This window comes from Kwoniella botswanensis, chromosome 1 (genome assembly GCF_036426115.1).
Source record: "Kwoniella botswanensis chromosome 1, complete sequence".
In the NCBI taxonomy this organism is placed as follows: Eukaryota; Fungi; Basidiomycota; class Tremellomycetes; order Tremellales; family Cryptococcaceae; genus Kwoniella; species Kwoniella botswanensis.
The window spans coordinates 17,794,185-17,819,245 of NC_088599.1; the positions used below are offsets into that span (position 1 = coordinate 17,794,185).

Here is a 25,061-nt window from a genome sequence, read left to right on the forward strand (position 1 = left end):
CGAAGCTCCGCCACAATTGGGATGTGATACAGTATTTAACGCTCTCCTTGGACGACTCTCGCTCCCATTTTCAAACTCAGCAAGCACCTTCATCTAGTCCAGATAGTGTACCGCAGAGTAGACATCATAGATGACCTATGATGTAGGACCGACACCATGCATTCTAGCCGGCGCAGCTAGAAACTGGGCGTATCCAGGATTTTCTGCAGTCGCTCAGGGAACGAGCCTCATGCCCGTACTGATAATACCTGCAAGTACGCTTCCTCAATGTTTAACGACATCCAGCACAGGCTACGTGAGCTATCTCTGCCATGCGCTTGCGCTCGAAGCAATCACGCCTGGCGATGCACGACTGCCTCAACAAACGAATGAGAAGAACGCCTCGAGCTTCTTGACGGGCTTGATTTATTTATTTTCCAATTTTCCACCACTGTCAAGATAGCCCTGTACCTGAAATGTGATCAGATCATAAAACTACCGAAAATGGAGTTTGATTTCGACTGGCGGAGGTCACCGCTTATCAGGACGAAACTTTTTCAGCTGAAAATTGGAAAACATTTTAAGATTGTTGGAAAACACCATCCATCCTTTTCCAACAATCACAATCGCATCACGATAACGACTCTCTCTCAGTTAGAGCTCATAGACGCCGATATCAGTCCTTAGCCTGTCCATTCAGCACCACCCAGTCCTCCCGATTCCCTACCCTGTGTGTCGGTGTTGTGTATTGTGTATATATAGATAAATTACATTTTCCTCTTTCCTTTTCTTCTTTTTCCTCCTTTTACCCAAAAAAAAGCCTCGTGCTTAGTCTACACCTAATGCGAATCGCACGGTCAATCGGTCATCTTCATCTTAGATCAAGACCACTCACAACGTCTTCCTCCTCAATCGGTAGACTATCCTCAATACAGACATCAAAAGTCAATCTTTCATCGATTAGACTTTCAGCTAGTTCTTCTACCTCGATTTATATCCCAACTAGGAATCTCTCCTTATCAGCCAGGTTGCAGAAATCAAAAATGTCAGACGTGGAAATGGGTGAAGCCGGTAAGGCAAAGATCATTGATGGTAATGCTATTGCCAAGTGAGTCAACCCTCTTAAGATACCACTTCATCCTATGCAACATGTGACTGATCCATTTGTAGGCAAGTACGACAATCAATCTCTGAATCCATCTCTCAACTGCAATCTACCAACCCTACTTTCCATGCTCCTCACCTCGTCATCTTCCAACTCGGTTCCAGTCCAGCTTCATCCACTTACATTCGAATGAAGCTCAAGGCTGCCGAGGAAAGCGGCATGTCCGTTGAACATATTCAAATCCCCTCCGATGCCGAATCAGGTGCATCTGCCGGTACAGGTGTCAAGAGAGTGTTGGAAGCTGTTCAAAAGGCCAACCAAGATGAGAAAGTATCTGGTATCCTAGTTCAACTCCCTCTTGAAGGTGCCGGTAAAACCGAAGAGAAGGCTGTCGTCGATTCAGTAGATGTTAGCAAAGATGTTGATGGATTCCACCCTGAAAATATTGGTCTTCTTTCCTCAAGAATCGGTGAACCTCACTTCGTCCCATGTACTCCAGCTGGAGCTATTAAGCTCATTGAATCGACCGGATTCGACTTGAAAGGTTCCAACGTCGTCGTTCTCGGTAGATCAGATATTGTCGGTACTCCCGTATGCGCTCTACTCAGGAAGAAGGACGCTACCGTTACTCAATGTCACTCTCGAACCAAGAACCTCGAACAGATCATTGGAACCGCCGATGTCCTCGTAGCTGCTATCGGTCAAGCTGAATTCGTCAAAGGCGATCGGCTTAAACCCGGTGCTATCGTCATTGACGTCGGTACCAACTACATTCCCGACTCAACCAAGAAATCAGGTCAACGATTGGTCGGTGACGTACACTTCGAATCAGCTGCCAAAGTCGCTTCTTACATCACCCCTGTTCCCGGAGGTGTCGGTCCAATGACCGTTGCCATGCTCATGAATAACACCTTCCAAGCTGCCAAGAAAGCCTGGGAGTCAAGACGAGCCAAGCAACTCACCCCTCTCCCCCTCGAAATCAAAGAGAAGGTCCCATCAGATATCGAAATCGCCGTTGCTCAAACTCCTAAACCCGTCGCTCTCATCGCTGAGGAGATCGGTGTTCACCCTGATGAAGTTGAATCTTACGGCAGATACAAAGCTAAGATCGAACTTAGCGTTCTTGATAGACTCAAGGATAGACTCGATGGTAAATACATTGTGGTCGCTGGTATTACCCCCACTCCTCTCGGTGAAGGTAAATCAACCACTACCATCGGTCTTGCTCAAGCCCTCGGTGCTCACTTGCACAAAACTGCTATCGCATGTGTTAGACAACCTTCTCAAGGTCCCACATTCGGTGTTAAAGGTGGTGCTGCCGGTGGTGGTTACTCTCAAGTTATCCCCATGACCGAATTCAACCTTCACTTGACTGGTGATATTCACGCTGTCACTGCTGCCAACAACTTGCTCGCTGCTGCTATCGACGCGAGGATGTTCCATGAAGCCACCCAATCCGACAAAGGTCTCTTCAACAGATTATGTCCCGCCAAGAAAGGTGTCAGAACATTCTCGAAACCCATGCTTGCTCGACTTCACAAACAAGGTGTCAACAAGACTGACCCTAACGAATTGACCGAAGAGGAAGCTGCTAGATTTGCTCGACTCGATATCGACCCTGCTACCCTCACCTGGAACCGTGTGTTAGATACCAATGATCGATACCTCCGACAAATCACTGTTGGTCAAGCACCCACTGAGAAAGGTCTTGAAAGAAAGACCGCTTTTGATATTGCTGTCGCCTCTGAATGTATGGCAGTTCTCGCTTTGAGTAAAGATCTTGCCGATATGCGAGCTCGACTCGGTCGAATGGTAGTAGCTTCCAGTAAAGCTGGTGAACCCATTACAGCCGAGGATATCGGTTGTGCAGGTGCCATGGCGGTGCTGATGAAAGACGCCATCAAACCTACCATCATGCAAACTTTGGAAGGTACACCAGTCTTTGTTCATGCTGGACCATTCGCCAATATCGCTCATGGTAACTCGTCGATCATTGCCGATAGGATCGCCCTGAAATTGGCGGGTATCGAACAAGGTGACGACGCTGCAAGAAACGGTTATGTCATCACTGAAGCTGGTTTCGGTGCTGATATCGGTATGGAGAAGTTCTGCAATATCAAAACTCGAGTTTCAGGACTTTCACCCAACGCTGTGGTGCTTGTCGCTACCATTCGAGCATTAAAGATGCACGGTGGTGGTCCAGCTGTCACTCCTGGTAAACCTCTTGATGTAGTTTACACTCAAGAGAATTTGGAATTGTTAGAAAAGGGATGCGCAAACTTGGGTAAACATATTGAGAACGCAAAGAAATTCGGTTTGAAAGTTGTTGTCGCCATTAACCAATTCACGTGAGTAACGAGTAACTTTTTCTCTTAACGACATGGTATATGAGCTGATGCTGAATCGAACATATAGCAACGATACACCAGCTGAGATGGAGTTGGTTCAGAAATTCGCTCTTAATGCCGGAGCAGATTACGCTGTACCTGCCAACCATTGGGCTAAAGGTGGTGAAGGTGCTGTTGAACTTGCGAAAGCAGTCATCGACGCATGTTCTGAGCCATCTACTTTCAAATTCCTCTACGACCTCAACCAACCCCTCAAAGCCAAGATCGAAATCATCGCAAAAGAGATGTACGGTGCTGATGGAATTTCATTATCTCCCGAAGCTGAAGAAGAAGTTGCTAGATATGAGAAACAGGGTTATGGTGGATTACCAATCTGTATGGCCAAGACTGCCCTTTCGCTCTCGGACGATCCATCGAAGAAAGGTGTACCTACTGGATTTACATTACCAATTAGGAATGTCCGATTGAGTGCAGGTGCATCATTCGTTTACCCCCTTGTGGGAGATATGTCGACTATGCCTGGTTTGACTACACGACCTGGATTCTACGATATTGACTTGAACCCCGATACAGGTGATATCGAGGGATTGTTCTAAAAGTAACAATCTCGTTTATACATTCATATACCCATACCTATCAATTCATTTTGTCATTACTTTATAATTAGGTTTTCTGTTTCTTGGGAATTTCAACAATCATCTTTCTTCGTTCATACATTGCATCCATCCATCATCTTGTACATTCTTACTTTTTCCTCTTTACCAATTGCATATATAGATCAGATAGCATATACAATATACAGTATACAGTATATAGAAGTAATAGTACAATTACAAAACAGGATGCAACATGCCTCAACGGCTGACAATCAACCATCATTCACCGGCAATGATACGCCATACTCCATTCTGATTGAACCGTCCAACCTGCCCCTTCGTTTCCTAGATTGGTGAGAAGCAGCACCCCTGTCGGGTCTAGTTGCACCATACCGTCAATCGCTGGCAATTATTAGAGGACCTCAACGATCTGGTAAGATTGCACGTTCTATAGTCAACACATGAGGAGGACTTTGATGTTCTTTGGGTCCGAGTACCCGTTCGGTCCCCACACTTCATTTCCGTTGATCATACGATCCTCATCCTATTGAGGATATATATATATATACATACCCAGATGTGCAGACTGTGTGTTCTGTTTCTTCTTCTCATAACTGTAACTTTGGATTGTTCATCATTTAAATCATTCACATATAACAATGCATTCTCTTAATTTATCTGTATCTTCTAGGCAAAAAAACGTCTTATTCATTTTACATCTTCTTATCGACTCCCAAAATCGTTGAAAACACCACTATCTAAAAACGAAACTGACTACTATCCATTTTTACAACTTTTTTTTCAATCGCTGAACATTTGATTGATCTATTCTTTGGATACTTCAAGGACGATTCGACCGGCAATCTTACCAGCTTCGAGATCTTCGTAAACGCTGCGACACAAGTCCGGAGGGATCAGCAACAGTGTATTTTGAATTCAAGTGAGTTACAAGAATGTATAACTTACTCTTTGAGGTCCTTGAGTTGTTTTTGTTCAAATATAACCTTTACTTTACCTGCGGCGGCAATGTCCAAAGCCTCAACGGCATCTTGTCTCGTACCGACGTAAGAACCTTGGATTCTAATCGATTTGAATACGGTCCAGAAGGGGTTGGCACCCATCTCAGCATCTGGCATACCGACAACGACTAATGTACCACCTTCCCTCAGGTACTGAATAGCCTGGGTGTATCCTGATTTGTGAGCGGCAGTGACTAGAGCGGCGTGAGGTCCAAGTCCATCGGTAGCCGCCTTGATATCGGCGACGAGGTCTTTAGAAGTTTTGAAATCTACCCAGGCGTCGGCACCGAGGGATTTGACCATCTTCTCTTTGGCGGCTCCGGTATCGATAGCGACGACTTTGAGACCAGCTGCTTTGGCACTGTGCGTAGGAAAGTATCAGTAAGTTGTGCATAGAGTGTAGAGGTGTAGAGTGCTGGAAGAAAAACCACTCACTATTGAACGGCCAAATGACCTAAGCCACCACCAGCACCTGGAAGAGCCACCCAATCACCTACTTTGGTGTTGGACACCTTCAACCCTTTGTAGGTGGTCACACCGGCACATAAGATGGAGGCAGCCCCAGCAGAGTCAAGCTCTTTAGGGATGGGGGTAACGTGGTTGGTGTACGAGACGACGTATTCGGAGAAAGTGCCATCGACGGTATATCCGGAGAGTTTTACGTTGGGACAGTCTAAATGGTGTGAAGTATTACGTCAGTTGACTGAACTAGCGTGGGAATAACATGCTTAATCCCTAACGGCAGCGACAGCGACACCGGTGAACTACGATACTTACTCATTTCGAAACCTCTTCTACAGAATTCACAATTCAGACAAGAATCTGCCATCCACTTGATACCTACTCTATCACCCAGTTTGACGGGGGAGTTGGGTGTGTTGTCACCGATAGCTACGATGGTACCTACACCTTCGTGACCACCGATCAATGGGTTCATAGGTTTGACTGGCCAATCACCCTGCTTGGCATGTAAGTCGGTATGACATACACCTGTATGAGAGATGTGGACGAGACATTCTCCTGGCTTGAGATCTTTAGCCTGTTTGACGGGATGTTGTTCTCTGATTTCAAGATCGGATCCAATGGCTGGTACGACCGCGGCGACTTGGGTGGAGGGAATGCTGAATCCTTGTAAGGTCGACATGTTTTTATGTGATGTAGTAAAGTTTCTTTTGGAGAGGTTGTTTGTGTTGTATGTATGCGTGTTCTTGATGTTGCTGAGGGTTGATGAACTGAAAGGAAGAGATGCAGATGATGATCGAAGTAGGTTGTTATATATGGTGGAAGCTGGGAAAGAGTGCGAGTGCTGGACCTTCGGAAGTGAGCGGATTATTGAACCGGTCGACATCGTACACTCGTTTTGGATGGGGATCTTTTTTTGGTAATTTTACTTTTGGCACTCGGCTATTATCGTTCCCTCTCAGCTATCAACTTGGTAACTTGGAGTGGGAAAATCAAACAAGGCTCTAGCTCTCTAGCTCTAGCCTATCCGCTCTATGAGATACGTTGCTTTGGCTTGGTAAAAGAGAAATAGAGAGAGGGAACAAGAAGAACGTTTATGAATTCGACTGGTAGGTAGATGAGTGATAGTTGTTATGTTTGAGATGAAAGAATATATCAATGCATCCCCCTTGCCTTCGTCGGTCATCTCGATATTTATGTCTACAACATGCATAGGTCAATTTGTAATGATGGCCGCTTATGTACTTCCGGATTTGTTATAAATCATCACATAATTTGTACAAGTAGTGGTATAGAAAGGGTCAGACCCTAATGATGAACCTCTTTTCAATGGTGGTTAAGCCTCTTCTACTGGATAACAGTCAGAGGAGAGAAAAAAACTCGCAGAGCGACGAGTGCAGAAGGAGAACGATCAAACGGATAAGGAATGTCAGCTTAGTTTGAGGAATGTTGATATCATCGATATTCAGGGTCACGGTAGGATTAGGAAAAAGCGGCTAAGGGATGATTACATAACCACTATATATGACTAAGACGGAATCAAACGATTAGGTTGATTTTTATCATTTTATCCGCAAATCGCAGAAATCGCCAAATGCACAGCGGCAGTTTCCCCTCGATTCAATCCGAGAAGGACCTTCATTCACTCGACCTTTGATCATCGCGATCTGTGTTCTTGTTCTTTTACGGCACAGGCACACCTGGTCCCGTGACTATACCATGGCATCGCAGTTACAGTGCCCCGGTCCTATAGCCGTATTCGCTTGCAGGTATGTTGATTAGCCATTGTATGGATCACATACCCGATAAGACGGTGATGTTCGGATGATTCACGACGCACCGGTTGTATCAAAACGCTATTCTTTCCGAATTCATCTTGGACCTCCACATCTATAAAGTAGTGACGTGGAACATATTCCCCCACGTGGGTATTTTCGAAGGTGTCTTTCGAAGTCGAAGAGAGATGACGAAGAGCGATAACATATACTACAATTATAGATAGTTGCTGAAACCAGCTCAAAGCACCTCACATGTATCATAGATGATCATACTATCCAGATGGGGCTTCGCCAGGCCTATCTCCCTCTCTTCGTGCTCCTACAGCTTGAGGAGGTATGCTTCCAAAGCCAAGGCGATAGAAGGTGAAAACGAATGGGAGACGATAATAGGATTGGAGATTCATGCTCAGCTGAAAACAGGTAGAAAGTTATTCTCGCGTGAGTAGTAACGCATACCATTAACCTGGAATATACTCGCTCATCCTTAGCGACGCGATAGCCGCTTCGACATCATACGGTGAAGTACCAAATACAAACGTCAATTTACATGATGCTGCTTTCCCCGGCACTTTACCTGTGAGCGAACTTCATGTATCTGGGATGACTTGAGCTGATAGAAGTTCTCGGCAGGTCCTTGATCTGCATGCGGTCAGATTGTCGTTGATCACTGCTCTGGCGCTGAATTGTCAAATCGTCAGTCAGGAAAACCAAGTTCGAGAGATTGAAATTCGAAGCTGATGTTGATTTATCCGCCCACAGAATCGACGATCAACATTCGATAGGAAACATTACTTCTATCATGATATACCGGCGTCGTATCAGATAACACAGCATTATAGTGACTGCACATCTCGTTCGGCTCATCCTACGAGCTCCCTTTCGAAAAAGTTGCTGATCTGATCACGGTTAGATCCACTCGCGAGGAATGGTAAATTACAGATATCTCAAGGCGAGAACAATGTCAAGAGAACTTTCGATGTGGGGATACATCAATTGCAGATTGAACAGGTAAGACCACCACTCCCTTCGATTTTTCCGGGTGTTTTGGTAGACTAATTGCTTGACCGTTTTCCAGGATACAGCTAAAAGTCAGACTGTTGGAGACAACACACTCGTCGATCTCAATAGAGCAGGAACAGGATTGATGGAAATCGTTACTAAACCAGACATGAGGTCAGCTATCTTGCTATGACTCTTCCTTATCTGTCATGAGCAAAGCTGATTCGTACTGATACGTGTATATAGATCAGCAGAAGAAGCTGGTGCATTCGTAAGGAAATTACAAGGTCTACTTAGAAGATTAGGATCAGGTGATGGTGATATGGAGAAGGTAGGTCCTCCACGATGCATTCGATAGCGTCGAGCATTCGAAGCTGATTGAGCTTTGTTGACATATAGGGTAATTTGAGAGTAGACGTAAATGTCTCCGTCCATCGATATGGTACACCTTTCGGAACGAGATGCGAAATTAAGAATATCAATTCAGTCAGATTCCTACAAGCTGCTATAGGTGAGTTCATACAGACCTTATGGCTGTTAAGGATATGACTAATATGTCTTGCTATATCGTATCATGTAGAATCAGAGCGACGTCGACATATACAACATTATCTCACATCACCCATCACGCCTATCAAGCAAGAGACGAGGGGATTGAACGAATTAACATTGGAGACGTTCTCTCTGAGGTCAAAAGAGGAAGCTATGGATTATAGATATATGCCTGATTCCAACTTACCTGCTGTTGTCATTGATCCCGTGAGTTTGGTCGTATCCTGACTATCTAATCACATTATAAGTTGCAGAATTCACTAATTACTGGGTTGATGGTTTCTACGGTATTTCAGGAGTACCTCTCCAGGTTGAGAACCGAATTACCAGAAATGCCGTGGCAAGTTGTGAAGCGATTGACTGATACGTGCGGCGTCCAGAAGAGAGATGTGGAGACATTGATCGGATTAGACGAGTATGGGTTCGAGGGTATACGGTATTATGAGGATGTGATTGGGGAGAATAAGAAGATTGCTAAGAAAGCTATGAATTGGTGAGCATTTCGATTCACACTCTTCTCACGATTCTTTCGCTTGGGCCTTTTGCCCCGATGAGGTATGATCTCTGGGTCTATACAATGCACCTACAGACACCAATCGGTGATTTACCAATATTTCCTTCGTATTTCTCCAAAATGAGATATAATCTTTTTTTTCATGATCTCCTTCAATGAACTGCTAGCTCCAATTATCCCCTGCTATTGTTGTCATGTCCACCCTTTCAGAAACAATTCTAATCTTCGAATTTCCAACCACATAGGATCGTTCATGAACTCCTCGGTCAAATTGGAAAGTTATCCATTCCCTGGTCACGCACCCTCATACCGTCATCATTGATGCGAGAGATGATCCTGTTGATTGAAGATGGTAAAATCACGGGAACGACTGGAAAATCAATTATCAAACATCTCATCTGTGCCCCCGCTCCTTCTTCCAGCAAGGATGTCACTCTTCAAGATATATTATCGAATTTAGGAATTAGTATCAATGAGAATAACGAATCATCAATTGATATCAAGATGTTATGTCAACAAGCTATAAGCAACCAACCTAAGTCCGTCGCAGATTATAAAAAAGGGAATGAAAAAGTCATAATGAGGTTGGTAGGTGAGGTTATGAAGTTGAGTAAAGGTACGGCGGATGCTAGGAAAGTGAAAGAAGAGTTGGTAGAGTTGTTAAAGGATTGAACCGATGAATGTAAACATGCAATACCCCGCATGTGAATCCGTGAACGGAGATCTTTCTCCCAGTGGATTGATAGGGATAAGTATGGAATATCACACAGATCATTAGATGCAATGTATAGACTATGTACAAATACAGTAGGCATTGATGTAATCTCTCTACAGCGAATTGTAACACTTTGCGATGTGGAGTCTTCACGCGTTAAAGGATATTAACATATCTTAAGATCTAGCTGCTATCGCAGCACTCCTCCAAAATACCTCATGATCCCCGTTCTCTCCATATTCATTCCATCTTTTCGATAACGCTCGCATAACTTCACCATGCGATGATCCAGGCATAGATGATTTGGCGTATTTCATATTGGTTTTCAAGTAAGCTACAGTAAGATTCCGTCAGCTTGTTCTTATTGAAAAAGTCCAGGGATCGATGAAGGTATCAAAGGATAAAATTTTGCTCCATTCTTTCCCTTTGTTTCAGTAGATAGTGACTTACCTTGAAATGCAGATGCAGTCTTTTCTTTCGTCTCGAATAGAGGTTCGAGGGTACCTTTACATATTCCGCAAGTATGTTTGGTGGTGTCGATAGCTATATACCGAAGCGATTAAGATCAACAATTCGTCAAGAAAGCAGAAGAGTAAGACATGAAGACAAACCCACACTTGGAATGACGTTTGTATCTGCAACGTGAATGTGTCCAAGTGATATAGATCAGCCGACGACATAAGTTGACCATATACGAGGTTAAATTAGCAGGAAGGAATCGCTTACATCTTTCCACACCAAGCTGCCGAGCATTTCCATTGATACTTATATTCTATCTGATAAGCGTGAGTCGTCTACGGAAATACAGTAAATAGAAGTAAGCGAACAATTCAAGCGCCAATCTCTTTGTACTCAATTAACTTACGGTAACTTGGACATCTTTCCTCGCAAGCATGACTTTTCTTCCCCTAATTGTATACGGTATAAGTATATTTTGGACTCTCGCTGACACGCCGAGGGGATATATGGACTTACCATGACTTGAATATCCTCCCGTGGGGATTTTTGAATTCGTTACTGATTACCCATGTAGCCACTACCGAAAATCACATACAGTATCAGCTTCTAGCTAGTCCTCAGTAGAGAATGCGAGTCCGGGAGCTGACTCACAGTGACACATCTCATGAGCTACCGTATTGATGATTTGTTCTGCAATGTCGCACAAAATGGAGATCAAGGTCAGTGGCGATGTCAAGCCAAGACACAATCTCGGAATCTTGTGATGAGAGATGGACGTGAAATAAGGTAGTTGAACTGACTTTCACCCGTCAATACTTTCTCACTCAATTCAATCCAATGATCTTTCTTACTTTCCCCATTCTTCGTAACTCTAAAGCCGTATAATATCGAACTTCAAAATCAGCTAACCTATCACCATGGGAACCATTGTGCAGCTGATCATGAAATGGGATTTACCGTTTGATCCTCGCCACTCCAGCAGTAGTTAACAACCTGTTATTCCATTCTACCCTGGCTCCAACGCCCTTCATACCCAATCTATTTTCGAAGACCTTCTCATCTAACTCTTTAAATATCGAATTGGCTATTCGTGTTCGTTCTTCTATCCAAGCTTTGTTTGAAAATAATGATTTATCCGATTTCCCTTTATTAGAAATGATATTTCTGTTCTTCTTCCTACCATCGACTAAATCAGATTCATCAGAGTCGGAGTTTGAGTCGGAGGAAGCAATGACCAATTGACTTAAATCTGGTGTCCAGGAAGGTGTGTCACTTTTGGTACCAGGTATCTTATTAGATTTAGGTGGTGGTGAAGATAGTATCTCGATCCCATCACTATCGCTGTCTTCCTCTGAACCACTTCTTATCGCTTCTTCACTCTCATGTACCTCCTCATTGTCGTCATCTTCGTCTTGGTCACTGGCTGAACTTTCCTCCTCCTCAGAATCATAATCATCATCCACAATAAAATCCCTCAACGATCCCATAGTATCTTCCTCCTCTTCGTATACCTCTTCCTGAGAGTCGTTCTGGTCGTACGCTTGTTCCTCTATGAACCTCAATGCGGCGGGTTTACCTCTGGTCTTGCGCACTGACGAAGGACCGGGAGCAGAAGAGGGCAAAATAGGAAGGACGCGTTGGCAAGTGGATAGTTCAGCTTCAGAGTCGGAGTCGGAGTCGGAGTCGGACACTACCACTCTGCGTTTACCTGGTGTACGTCTTGGAGTGGGGTTCCATATTACTGATTCGTCAGAATCGGATTCGACGATTATAGGAGTGGTTGATCGGGGACTAGGGGATTGACTGAGGGCCTCTGCAGGGGAGGGAGAAGTTGGATCATTATTGAGGGATTCGGTCGTAGGTGATGAAGGTCCAGGAGAGCTACAATGAGCACTGGTGCCGTTAGACTTTCAGGTATACGATGCGTGGATGGGTGATCGGTGGGTATCTTACAATTGTGACATTCCATCAACATCTTCCTCCTCTTCGTCTATACAAATCACTTCCTTGATACCTGAAGCAGTATCACCTTCCAATAGTAAATTACCTCTACAGTACACATGTTAGACAACTTCTCAGGTAAGACTGACTGACGACTTACAGATCCAACTGTTCCATTAAGTCATCCCGCTCCTGTTCCTCTTGCTCTTCTCGAGCTATCTGAGCGTTGTCCGCCGCGTCATCCAATATTTCAACCGCAACATTCCCCTCTTCCAACATCTTAGGGGGTGTACCGATAAACCTCAATCCCTGCAACTTCTTTCCCGGAGTTCTCACTTTTCCAGAAGAGAGTTCCACTCTTTTTAAAGAAGAAGGCGCGAAGTTGGTTTCCTTTCTAGGTGTTAATGGGATTTTAGGAAATGTCATCCGGGGTATGGAAGGGCCTATAGGAAAATGAGTCAGTCATGCTTCTGAAAGTTACATGCCACATGTAAGCTGATGACAGGTCGATACTTACCAGGTGAGCAGGAAGGAGATACTTTCTCATCAGTTTGCATCTTCGACGATATCCGCTTGATTTCTACTACCTCTGCCTCAGTTTCGGATTCTGTGTCGGATACGATCCTACGTCGAGATCTTTGAGAGGTGCGTGACATTAGGGACTGTGAAGCTAAGCAATCGACATAGAATGAACAACAAGAAACCACTATTAATAATATTCAATTGGTCGATGTGTTGATCAATTGTCACACTTTTGTATTTTGTTTATCTTTCAACTGTGAACTTCACGGACCGCACGAAGGGAAAACCAGTCGCGTGGATGGTCCATTGGTGGAATGGAATTTGATTCCGTCGGAAACGGACAAACCAAACAAAATCAAAAACAAAATCGTCCGTTTGCATCTCTCCGACAATCTTTCAACATCACCAACGATTATATTGGGTACATCAGAAATCCTTAATTACGAAGTACAAGCAGAACAGGACTAACCATTCCAATCTTCACACCTCTGGAAGTCACTCAAGCAGCATCGTCATCTTGATCAGCTCGTCTCTCGGCAATAGCGATAACTATTGAATCTCGTCTCGTATCTGCGATAGGTCCAAGATAAAGATTAGTCTCAACAGGAATGAACTTCGATATCTCATTGAAAGATGGTGAAGGCTTCTCACTGGGAGTATGTTTGTACACCTATAATATCGTATACATCTCGATCAACTATCAACTGTTATTCTTTCGGAAGATGGAAACTATCACTCACATAATACTTGTTATAATCACATTGTACTTCTGTCAACCCTTCCAACTTGGTTGCCAAAGTGCAAATACAATTGGTCTGACCAGGGTAAATCTCGGTCTAGGAAGAACAACGCATCAGCTTCCGTATTGTGGCGTTGGCTCGGGGGAAAAATGGTGGGACTGACGGGTCTAGCGATTGCAATTTCATTAGGTTTACATCTATCCAAACACGCCTTGAATGAATCTGTTGGAGTTTGAGTCATGCCTTGAGGAGGTGCAGAATAACATCGAAGGAAATTCCAATTGGATTTGATAAGGTTATACTGTGAGTGAATCAAAATCTGGCATTATCTCTCTGTCCTTCAGTTTTGATCGACACAGTCACATTGAAGACAAGATGAACAAGTCGGCAATACATCTACTCACCTGCATTTGACCATTACATTTACCCGGTCCACCAGGCATATACTCAGCAGCAGGTGGAGGATACTTGTAACATACACAATCCATGTTGGGTTTATGGGTGTAATAAGTGTACGAACGTTGTTTACAGATGTTCTGTAAATCGTAAGAGTAGGTACAACAAGAAGAAAAAATTGGAACAAAATCATGTTAGCGAAACTGATATGGTACTGGATAAATATGCCTGAAGAGAAAGAATGGCAAGGATACGGACATACAGGGAAGACTGTGTATGGGAACTAAAGACTCACATAACAGAAATCTGGTCGATGGACTTGGAAAGTCAATTCAACTTCGTTCAACTCATCTCCACATCCAATGAAGAGATTATCAGCGGAGACGAAATTGATAGTTATCAATATGGCGATAAGGTATGATACGATCGCTGAGTGAAGGAGGACCATTACGAGAAGATGGGGAATAAGTTGTGACGTGAGTGATTTCTGGATAATCTGAGGAAGATATGGTAGAATATGTATGATTTGGGGAGAAGTGGTATTGGAAAGAGGGCATGAAGGTGAGTTGACCCGACCCTTTATATACCCTTTTCCAGGCCATAAATTAACAATGAGTGTCATGGAGAAGTAACCGACGATGGCAATGCTGATGCTGATATTCGAGTTCATATTATCCCGCAGCATCCCCCAAAGATCATTCTCACCCATGAAATAGCATTATCATCAAAAACGTCAAAAGGGCACTGGAAGTCATGAGGTTCTTGCTTCCTCCTTGATGTATCAAGTATGATTTCCGATAATGGTACCGTTACTGTTCTTCAGAAGCTGTGTTGCTTGCGCCTTTCGTATCGGGCGGGAAAACCAGAACAGAATTAGAAGCACGATAACAACCTATGAGTTGGTGAGTAGATGATGAGATGATCTGCTTCGATGACGATACCACCTCGAGGGCGATCTACTCGTGTTTCCTTCCTTGTTCCCTTGTATCTCGCTTCTTACAGATCAACCACCGAACACGATGTCTCTTCAAGGCAATGCCCGTTCGGGTTATTAGTCAGTGATCAGTGATCATTTCGGCAAATGGCAATGGAAATGCACAACTAATGCAAATCGATGATTCTCGACGTCGTTACTTGCATGAGAAGACGAGGTGTACATGGCCATATTTATAGAATGACCAAAATCGAAAACACTTCAACGCCGTACGATTTCACCACCCCATCAAAATAAGAATCGCAGATCAGTATGTATGTATTGATATATGGCTAATCGTCTTCCCTCGAGAATGACAGGTATCTTCGATTATACCATGTGATTTCGATCACCACCATCAAAGACTGAAATGCCATTTGGGCGAGGACTGAGAGGTACAGATCACAAATTGACTCGTTGACAAATTGCCCATATCCAAAATGCATGTACTGTATTACTGATCACTTGATGGAACCCTTGTTATCTACTAATTAAGACTACTCATATCTCCCTTTAAATTAACTAATTCTGGGAGTGTGATCATATGAGATTATAGAAAAATCTACTTGTATGGGAAGAACCGAAATCATTCGAAAACAAATCGTAAACTGTAAATACCGAGAGAGAAGGAAAAGAAGAAGAAAAAAAGATGAAGAAACCTTGTTTTGACTGCCAGTAAATTGTCCTTCTCATGTACCTTTTGTGCTGTGCCATGCTGTGTGTGGTGCTTGGTCGATTAGTATGGACCAGGGGGGTTGAAAGCTTGTCTTTGAGCAATTGCTAACGCTCTTAAAGCTCGTTTCGCGGTTGGTACCGGAGCTACAATTGTACAAGCAGAGGAAGTCAGCTGGACACATCAAATCATACTGTAGCCAGTATCCAAATTTGACGCACTGGGAGTGTGGGAGAACACCTGAAGAAGGAGAAAATGAAGAATTCAGTTTTCAGATCGACACACCAACAGATAGACAGATAGGTTCAAAGGGAAGTTCGAACTCACATAATACTTTTCCAAATCGCATTCTGTCTCTTCCATCCCATCCAGATCATGCTCTCCACAGCATACGCAGTTTGTCTGGCCGGGGAAGATACCAGTCTACTCAAATCAAGGTCAGACAAAACAACATATCCAAGATAAGGAAAGTGGTGGACGTACCGGTCTGGCAATAGCTATCTGATGAGGTGCACACCCATCCATACAAGCTTTGAATGAATCGGAAGGAATCTCAGTCATATTGCTTTGAGGAGATTTGTAACATTTTTGGAAATTCCAATTAGACTTGATCAAATTATACTAATGTAACAAAAACAAGAACTTATCGTCAGTCCAACGTTCAAATCGAAGCTATATGACGAGATTGGATGGGAAGGGAAGGGATGACTCACTTGTAATTGACCGTTACAGTTATCGGGAGTACCAGGCATATATTCCGCTGCAGGAGGTGGATAGAGGTAGCATACACATTGACCCATTTTTTCTTTGTGAGTGTAATAGGTGTAAGATTTGGATTTACACATGTTCTAAAAACCTGACAATCAGCACCACGTATCGAAAAGGTAAAGTGATCATAGGTGATTGAGCCTTTGAAGTAAGAAGAATGTAAAGGATCACTCACATAACATACACTCTTGTAGGGAGTTGTAAATATCATTTCGTAATTAACCACTTCGAACCCACATCCGATAAATAGATTATCACCTTTAACCAGTTGAACGAGTTGGATAGCCATAAATAGGAAGAAGGAAAGGTGAGACATCATCTTGTGATCGAACGACTGGTCAAAAGATGATAGCTGGGGAAATGTTGTTGTCGATGTTGGCGTTGGTGATCTTCCTGCCAAATGAAGGAGATCGACTGAGTATTTCGAGAAAGATAGTCGGGGAGGGAGAGATCGGGTAGTAACAAATTTATATTATGTGGTATACTATAGATATCGAGTATTTGATGTATTATAGGACTTTTAAAACTGTTCTAATTTGAATGACTGATGAGAGAGAGAAGAAGAAGAACAATCAATGAGCATGTTGATGGTATGGTATATATAGGTCATGTCCCACTACTCTCAAGTCAGTTGTAGTCATCGTCTCTTTTGATGCGGGCCAGAGACAGTGTTAACATCAGAGACAGGGTAGCTTGTATCAACGCCTTCTCTCAAGGGAAAAGCTGTGCACCGAATCATATCAATTGTATGGTCCGTCTTGCTGTTAGTTTTGATGGCGAGTGAAAAAGTCTTACACACGCTGATCCACTTTAGACCTGCGCACGGACTGATTGCAGTCCATCAGGTGCGCGGACATCGATCGACTCAACTGCAAAAGGTATACGTATACGGATACTGTATGGGCAATGTGATATCGAGAGTGCGATGAATGATGAGCCACGAGTGATGAGTGATATGTAAAGATGAATGAGGAATGAGGTTATAAGTGTAAAACAGAGTCGTATATCCTTGATCCATTTTTACTTTGCCTAACATTGTTAAAACATCATGTTCAGGGAGGCTGTACACGCTGTGTGTGACTTCCACTTCCATCAAGATAACTCAGACACGACGTATCAACGCCACTGTGCACTTGAGCTTTCAATCCGACGGTCGTATTCTATAGGTAGTGGGAGGTACGTGCGTTGATCGTTCGTATCTCTGTCTCAGAAATGTGATTACATCAGCCATCAGGCTAGAAGATCAGTCTCACCCTTGTCGCTGTCACAGGCATAATCACTCAACGGGAACATTCATACAGTGTCGGTGAAAGCGGACAGGTTTGAGTTCGGATTTCGGATTTCGGACCATTCAGTATCACTTGGTTCGGACGAGAGGAGGAGCGTGACACTTTAGCACAGTACTGTACATGCACTTATCAACCAGATGGATACGTCTGCAGTATTACGAATATACAACGACTGCTATTCGTTCTACACATCCACCACCCTTCTTAATCAACTTCCATCTTCACCTGTCCTTCTCGTTCCAAACCCCATGCAGTCTTCTTTTCTATGAATACAATCTCCTGTTCCTCCAATACCAGTCCACCACCTTCAATTTCCCTCGATCTTCTGCGAGATTGCTTGATGGTCGATATACTCTGTTCAGCTTCTTCTTCCTCGTGGTTGTTCGGTCGAGCAACTTTGATAAGTGAAGTTTCGATCTGAGGAGTCGTGATTGATTCTTCCCATTTACTACATCATGAAACCAAATCAATCCATCAACAATGACTTTTACGCCACGAAGAAGCAATTTGGTTTTATGAAATTGTCAACTCACGGTGGATCGAACAACCATGTCCTACTAGCTCCTTTCTTATTAAACACCCTGCTCAGTTTCGCTGTCTTCCTCTTCAGCTCTTTCTCATTCACATGTTCATCATCGTGTCGTTTATCCGCATGACCATTTTCGACCTTTATGCCATTCGGTATATATCCTTTCAACGGATCGTCCATTCCCAACTCCCGCAATACACGCCATTTCAATTCTCTCGCCAAGGCTTCTGGATCCTTGATCAATTCATGAGGTATCCTATCCCAAACCAATTTCTTCGAACGTTCTTCTTTATCTGGATTGTGCAGGATCGAAATTTGGTTCAAGAGAAAATCACATAGATGGATCAACTGCGAGAGGACACGGGCATGCAGGGGGTTGGTAGGGTTGGGTGTGGTAGATCGAGGTCGATAAGCTCGTAGTTGTCGTAATTGACTGTTATACCGTTCGGCTACGAACCAGCATAATCTATAATAGATCATTAGGAAAGATATGACATTGAATGAGCCGTTAACTTCTCATGAATAACATGGTAAGAGAACAACTCACCTTTCGAACATTGGGAATCTGAACCTCTGAGGAACCTTCGTATCGATTTCAATCTGTCTTAATCTCAGTTCTATTTGGGCACAGCAGTGTTAGATCCATCTCTACCAACGCGGTGGATCCGAGGCTGAAATACTCACCGGTGTCGATATCGTATGAATGTAAGAAGTTCCCTCCGAATACTATAGAATCCATTGGAGTGTACTATTCAAGTAACGATTGTCAGTACGAGAGACCCACATATTTAATGCACCGCTCGACCTACAACAGCATGTATATATCCAGCGGGTATTATCCTATAATCGTCATCAGCTGTTTTCACTTTACCAACGTGTATCACCACTCACATCGTATCACCCGCATGCAGTACTACCTTCCTCACTTCATCGCACATATCAGGTAACCAGGTATCCTGTTGTCTTTCAAATGAGCCTGACCCTATACGAGTTTTATCAGTTTGTGCTACACAGCCTTCGGCTGAGATGATGGACCACTTACAATTGGCGTACGCTTTAAGGTTCTCCGTTGTTGGTCGAATGAAGTAGAAGACCTAGAAACAACACATGACATATAAGCTCAACCCTTGCTACGTACTTCACTTAACTCACCTTCGATCCTGTATGTATCGTATAGTATACTGAACTAGCTGCGAAGTCTACGTGCCAGTCCTATATACAATATTAGCGAACCGAGATCACAACAATACGTAAAGTATGTATGTGACGTACTGTCCAAGCACCTTTCATTCCCATCTAATCATCGCCAAACGTGAGCTTACATGTTCAATCCATTGGATACAGGGTGACGGGAAAAAAGAAAGCTCACTAAGCAATACAGTTGAACCTTCGGATAAGGTGTTTTAGTCTTGCCTTTTAAATCCTCCAACTCCTCGTTCGCTCCATTTTCTTTGATACCTCCACCATTCATTGAGGTGCCTTCATCCGGTATGGGCGTCGACATAGATTTCTCCCTTTCCCTTACCTTACCTTTCCCGCCGATTGAGAAGTTCCAATAATTATCTACCCAATCTATCTCTCTGACAATACTAGGTGGTTTGACCTTTTTCGCTAATTCTGTATCGGATATCTCTAACGATATGATATTATATACTTTCTTTCGCGTCGTACTAGACGACGAAGAGGAGGAAGAAGGGGGATGAAGGTAATCTGCCCATTTTTGTAATGTCCACTGAGAAGATTGCTGGGAAGATACATCTGATTATGTAGTGAATCCAAATTGAGCTCATAATCTTGAACGATTGACATTGACAATGAGAACCATTATTCTCGACTCAACTCACCAATCACATCCACCATCCTCTTTGGTCCAACCAATTTAGCTACATCCTGTACCGTCAAATCCTTTCCCGGTATTTGTCCACCCATACTTGTAAATCCACCGTTCTCAGGTCTGACAATTATCGGTTCTCTCTTTGGACCGTAAAACATTGTAGGCGGGTATTCCTGCTTGATGTCAGGTGGGGAATCAAGCCATGACCGAGAAAGAAGATTTCCAGGTACACTTTTATAATCGGCTAAACATACAATAAGTCAAGTCAAGTCAAGTCGGCATAGATTTGATGATGGATAGAGAAGAATTTGGACGTACCATCTAAAATTACTCTACCGTATTTACCCGGATCGGATATCAGGTCTAACCATTGATTCGTTGGTGTAGCAATTGAGTTATTTAGATTGTGATAATCCAACTGTTTCACGTTCCTCTTCGGTCTACCTTCGTTCACAGACCCTTCGCCCCCTTCTACCGTGCTAGATGGTGTCGCTCTACCTGCCCCATCTTCTATAACACCAGCATGGTGATAATGATGCTCTTGATTCTGATCTGGTTCTTCATTTGTCGATCCCCTCTTTTGACCATTTATACTCGTACGAGCTCTCTTGGGTTGTTGGCCGTTCTGAACGAGGGATAATGAACTTGCCGATCGCTTGGGTTTGGAAGTCTCGAAAGGTGGTACGCCCTTTTTCAGCGTTGCTTTGAGAGGATGACGAGGTGGTCGTGGATTGGAAGGGGACGAGGCTCGAGCGATACATGTGTAGCAGTACCTGTGGTATTGAAAACAAGTCATGAGCTATGGATATGATTTGTTTCATATGATTGGGATGAAGTTAGAACTCACCATCTGTCGATCCATTGAGGCCAATTAAACCATGCCCCACCTTCCTCTGTTCTGTTTCCCTCTACTTCCTTCAAGAGTTCATCCGGGATCGTCGATCTGACCTTCTCATCTCCCAAGAAGAGGCAGGCTGAATGATACCACGTATCGCATTTCGTACATGCCATCCAAATCAGTTCTACCTCCGATGGTTCTGACCCAGGTTGTGACGGTGGACCGGTGATCTTGCATAGAGGACAAGTCTCCTGTTCTTGCTCGGGTTTAATGATTTGTGAAGTGTCTTTGTCCTCGTGAGTGTCTGTGTTGGGTTGCTGGTCACTCATGGTGATCGTTTGCTATAGACTGGATAGATTCAGGCATAAGTATATGCGAACAATATCCAACTGAGAGTAGGTTGTAGATGGTCAACAACACAACTGAGCCGAGATCCGATCACTGATCGTCGTGTCTGTTTACGTAACTCAGACCAACAGCGGCAACTAGCATTAACATCACAACCACATCTGGAGTAATCTTAGCTTGTAGGTCTCCTGCATCCCTCTATCCATCTCCCATCCATCCCAAAATCATCGTCAACAACCTCCAAGCTCCCAAAATAGCCTACGAAAGACTCAATACACGAGTCTCCCCATATATCTTATCGACTCTTCTCAGTCCAAGCAACTTTATGCCCTCATCTCCTCCAATCGATTTACAACTCACATCGTCAGCACATATCGAACCAGTCGTTCAAGTCATTCCAGAGGGTATTCACATCCACGATGAGCTCGACTTACTACCCACCACACCATCAAGGCTACTGCCTCGCAAATCGCCGCACTCCAAGCCTAAGAAAATAGTCTCAAAATGGAAAGGTAAAAGAGCTAGAGATCTGACTTTGGCAGACGAAGGAGAATGGTATGTGTCTGAGAAACGTGCTTCTATATTGAATTTGACTGACGAGAAAATATTCATTGGGTTTTAGTCCTTTACTCAATCTACCTGAAGACCTGATACACACCTTGCTATCTCGTATACCGCCTAGAGATCTTACGAGACTAGCTCAAACCTGTAAAGATCTATGTGAGGAATTGGAAGATGAATCAATCTGGAGACAAAGTTATGTGAACAAATTTCTGTACGACGGAGCGGCTAGAGATATCAGGGCGAAGGAAGATGTCAAGCTATTGGTACAAGGATGTCTTAATACCGGTGGAAGAGGTTGGAAGAGGGAAGCATTAAGCAGAGAAGCTATGATCAAGTGAGCTATCCCACATAAGGTACAGTACAGTAGCTCTCACTAATCACCCGGGCTTATCTGTTTTCAGTCGATGGACGGAATCCAAAGCAAGTATGGTAATCCACACACCGCCTACGGGACTTGTACATTGTATATCACTATCTTACCCCCCTTTCATACCTGCTCCATCGAAATCTTTAGTTGAGGGCAAAAATCATCAAACGCCCACTAAAGGTAAAGCGTCTCCGATTCTCTTAGCAACAACACCTCAATCCGCAACTACCGAACCATCAAGCTCGACGCTTCCTTCGACTGCCGGGGGTGAAGTCAATTCACCTACTCCGACAAAATTGACCCATCGTCAGAAATACGAAGCTATTCTGGCTGCTACTACCAGACCACCGCCTCATGTGCTTAGCGCTTCGTTAGTCAATGGTGGGGTAGTGAGGAGTGATCCGATTAGTGGTAAAGTCTCGAAAGGATTCTGGGGTCCAGGCAGAGATGGTCAGTCAAATGTCTTCTGTATGTATATTGCGCAAATCATCAGCTGATTTGTTCATGAATGCGAATACAGCAAACTTCCACCTTCGACCTAATCTCGACCCTACGGCCGAGCCATCTTCTCTGTATCTACCGACACGCAACCAATCCTTCATCTTGTGGGGTTTGCGTACCGGCTCATGTGTCCATACGACCGTTCAATCGAGACATCACGCAACCCACGGTGGGCGTGCATCCTCTATAAACGTTCATTCGGAATTTCCCGATTCACACCATGGGGAGATAAGTGATATTTGGGCTCCCGAGAGCCCTTCGCTCTCTACCGAATCGTTGAGATGGGTAACAGGAGGTGAAGATGGTAGAGTCAAATTATGGCAATTCCATCCTGGTAGTGGATCAAGATCAGGTAAACGGACACCTAACGAAGCTATTCCTGCATCGATACAATGCTTGTTCACCTCGGATGTTTCAGATCAACCCTTTGAGAATAGGTCGGATGCTTCGAAGAGGCGTCAGAATGGTAGATCCGATCCGATCAGCCTGGCGAGGTATGATTCCAAATATGATGTTGTCTGTGGAGTGACGACAGACGGAGATCTACGAGTCTGGTTCTCAGCTTCAAAACAACCGCAGGAAATGCGAGTGGACGTCGGTGCAGAAGAGCTAGGAGGGCAAGTGAAAAGTTTATCCTTGGATGTGAAGAAGAATACGAATGAGGTCGTTGTCGCTCATGTTCTGATACATCATCGACGATCTCCGATCATCACTCGTTACGACATCACCTCTGCTGGTCATGTGGAGACTAGGGAATTTGTAACTCCGACTGGATCATCGATATCAGCTATTCATACATCATTCCAACCCACCAAACCGATTTCAGCCCCATCGAGTGGAAATAGCATGTCAGCGAGAATAGTTACTCTTGGCGAGACTCCCGAAACAGCTTCGCCAGCAGTCGAAGAAGTCGATCCATTCCCGATTTCAAGCTCAAATACCGTACATGCTGATAGTGAATATGGAAGGTTTATCATGGCAGGTGATGAGACGGGATATGTACATATCTGGTCGTTGGATGTGGATCAAGAAACAAGACGTAATCAGACTCCTATTAAATCTTGGGAAGCCATGAATGGAAAGATCACAGCCCTGGATTATTCTTGCGGATTGGTTGCTGTGGGAAGGTATGTCAAAAATGTTTTCCCTTTCGGCGGGGTTTTCAGCTGACATAGGATGTTGATTAGTTTCGATGGCTATATCAAGATATTTGATCCATTATCATACCCGCCTAATCTCTTACGGACGTTCCATGCATCTCGACTAACCCCTGGGGAATCCCTTGTAGCAGCCTCTGAAGAACCTGACGCTAGGTGGTATACGGTCAATAAGGTGATATTGGAGAATGACCTTGTGGTCGCTTGTATAGGTAGGAAAGTATTTGCTTGGCGAGCAGGTTCAGGTAAAGGGAGACAAGGAGGTAAAGAGAGTGGATGGAGGAGGACAAGTGGGTCGAGGGGTGATGGCAAAGGAAGCTCAAGGGGATTGGGTGAGTCGACTGTCTTTGTGTGGTTCTGGATGGTGGAAAAGCTGATGGAGTTATGGTAGATATGAAAGCTATTCATCGAGCTGCGGTAGACGAACATTCCGACCTTGAATCTTCGTCGACCAAAAGCAGCCGTATAGCCTCGAGACATGAGGCGAGGGAAGTACAAGCTATGGAAGATATGGGATTAGACGGTGATGATGCGTTGCAATATGCCTTGATGCTTTCGATGGAAGAACGGGGTAATGCAAGTACAGAGGCAGATGGTGATCATTGGGAAGAGAACGAGGTGGATGTTACTCAAGGATCAAGTGGGACTTCGACTACGTTTGGAGAGCAGGATGAGATGGACGAAGAGACTAGAGAAGCTATAAGACAAGTTGAAGCATTCAAGAAACAGGAAGAAGATGAGTTGAATAAGGTATTGGAGATGATCAGATTGTCTGAAGAACGGGATGGTAGTTAGGTAGAATGACGTCGATGCATCTTCATTTAATTGCAACTCCTGCACGAATTTGTCAACCTTCCACCAGAGAAAGATCTTGCAATCCCGGTCCCCGCATCTGGAGATCTGTGGATATGGTCAGGTTGACCGATCCCCTCGTTCTCGATCATCTCTCATATCTGATATCCCTGTTACAATGTACAATGATCGAGTACATGCATGAATGACGAATGACGGGTTTGGTCCGATAACAACTTATGACCGCCGGCTAAAACCTAATTTCCTATTTTTAGGAACACTCTAAGATTACCTCGGCGATCG

General features: G+C 44.0%; 8 protein-coding genes across 8 annotated transcripts; 3 read left to right on the forward strand and 5 right to left on the reverse strand.

Moving 5' to 3' along the window:
* Positions 1-1,022: 1,022 nt before the first annotated feature.
* L199_006727 (uncharacterized protein) lies at positions 1,023-4,028 on the forward strand (the record flags this gene model as incomplete). Its single annotated transcript, XM_064892425.1, has 3 exons — positions 1,023-1,087; positions 1,150-3,432; positions 3,500-4,028. 3 exons carry the CDS (start codon positions 1,023-1,025, stop codon positions 4,026-4,028), a joined length of 2,877 nt encoding a protein of 958 aa, XP_064748497.1.
* An 825-nt stretch (positions 4,029-4,853) lies between these two features.
* Positions 4,854-6,191, reverse strand: L199_006728 (uncharacterized protein; the record flags this gene model as incomplete). Its single annotated transcript, XM_064892426.1, has 4 exons — positions 4,854-4,920; positions 4,995-5,408; positions 5,483-5,720; positions 5,825-6,191. 4 exons carry the CDS (start codon positions 6,189-6,191, stop codon positions 4,854-4,856), a joined length of 1,086 nt encoding a protein of 361 aa, XP_064748498.1.
* A 1,359-nt stretch (positions 6,192-7,550) lies between these two features.
* L199_006729 (aspartyl/glutamyl-tRNA(Asn/Gln) amidotransferase, B subunit) lies at positions 7,551-10,024 on the forward strand (the record flags this gene model as incomplete). The annotated part of the gene is made up of 11 exons (XM_064892427.1): positions 7,551-7,725; positions 7,787-7,863; positions 7,918-7,980; positions 8,047-8,125; positions 8,198-8,295; positions 8,363-8,460; positions 8,533-8,617; positions 8,686-8,797; positions 8,867-9,045; positions 9,135-9,331; positions 9,598-10,024. The coding sequence occupies 11 exons, from the start codon at positions 7,551-7,553 to the stop codon at positions 10,022-10,024; spliced, it is 1,590 nt and encodes a 529-aa protein (XP_064748499.1).
* A 219-nt stretch (positions 10,025-10,243) lies between these two features.
* Positions 10,244-13,123, reverse strand: L199_006730 (uncharacterized protein; the record flags this gene model as incomplete). Its single annotated transcript, XM_064892428.1, has 12 exons — positions 10,244-10,401; positions 10,518-10,610; positions 10,683-10,702; positions 10,794-10,861; positions 10,933-10,975; positions 11,043-11,103; positions 11,178-11,216; positions 11,327-11,397; positions 11,484-12,407; positions 12,480-12,575; positions 12,628-12,910; positions 12,985-13,123. The coding sequence occupies 12 exons, from the start codon at positions 13,121-13,123 to the stop codon at positions 10,244-10,246; spliced, it is 1,995 nt and encodes a 664-aa protein (XP_064748500.1).
* Positions 13,124-13,488: 365 nt separating this feature from the next.
* L199_006731 (uncharacterized protein) lies at positions 13,489-14,573 on the reverse strand (the record flags this gene model as incomplete). Its single annotated transcript, XM_064892429.1, has 6 exons — positions 13,489-13,559; positions 13,641-13,659; positions 13,730-13,825; positions 13,893-14,030; positions 14,134-14,265; positions 14,421-14,573. 6 exons carry the CDS (start codon positions 14,571-14,573, stop codon positions 13,489-13,491), a joined length of 609 nt encoding a protein of 202 aa, XP_064748501.1.
* Positions 14,574-15,834: 1,261 nt separating this feature from the next.
* Positions 15,835-16,858, reverse strand: L199_006732 (uncharacterized protein; the record flags this gene model as incomplete). The annotated part of the gene is made up of 6 exons (XM_064892430.1): positions 15,835-15,917; positions 15,993-16,011; positions 16,099-16,194; positions 16,255-16,392; positions 16,485-16,619; positions 16,715-16,858. 6 exons carry the CDS (start codon positions 16,856-16,858, stop codon positions 15,835-15,837), a joined length of 615 nt encoding a protein of 204 aa, XP_064748502.1.
* A 1,174-nt stretch (positions 16,859-18,032) lies between these two features.
* Positions 18,033-21,358, reverse strand: L199_006733 (uncharacterized protein; the record flags this gene model as incomplete). Its single annotated transcript, XM_064892431.1, has 13 exons — positions 18,033-18,276; positions 18,362-18,823; positions 18,905-18,974; positions 19,042-19,105; positions 19,167-19,197; positions 19,249-19,339; positions 19,400-19,451; positions 19,510-19,569; positions 19,630-19,653; positions 19,727-20,115; positions 20,202-20,435; positions 20,510-20,964; positions 21,039-21,358. The coding sequence occupies 13 exons, from the start codon at positions 21,356-21,358 to the stop codon at positions 18,033-18,035; spliced, it is 2,496 nt and encodes an 831-aa protein (XP_064748503.1).
* A 344-nt stretch (positions 21,359-21,702) lies between these two features.
* Positions 21,703-24,761, forward strand: L199_006734 (uncharacterized protein; the record flags this gene model as incomplete). The annotated part of the gene is made up of 6 exons (XM_064892432.1): positions 21,703-21,932; positions 22,000-22,275; positions 22,343-22,758; positions 22,829-23,936; positions 23,997-24,298; positions 24,358-24,761. The coding sequence occupies 6 exons, from the start codon at positions 21,703-21,705 to the stop codon at positions 24,759-24,761; spliced, it is 2,736 nt and encodes a 911-aa protein (XP_064748504.1).
* Positions 24,762-25,061: the final 300 nt, after the last annotated feature.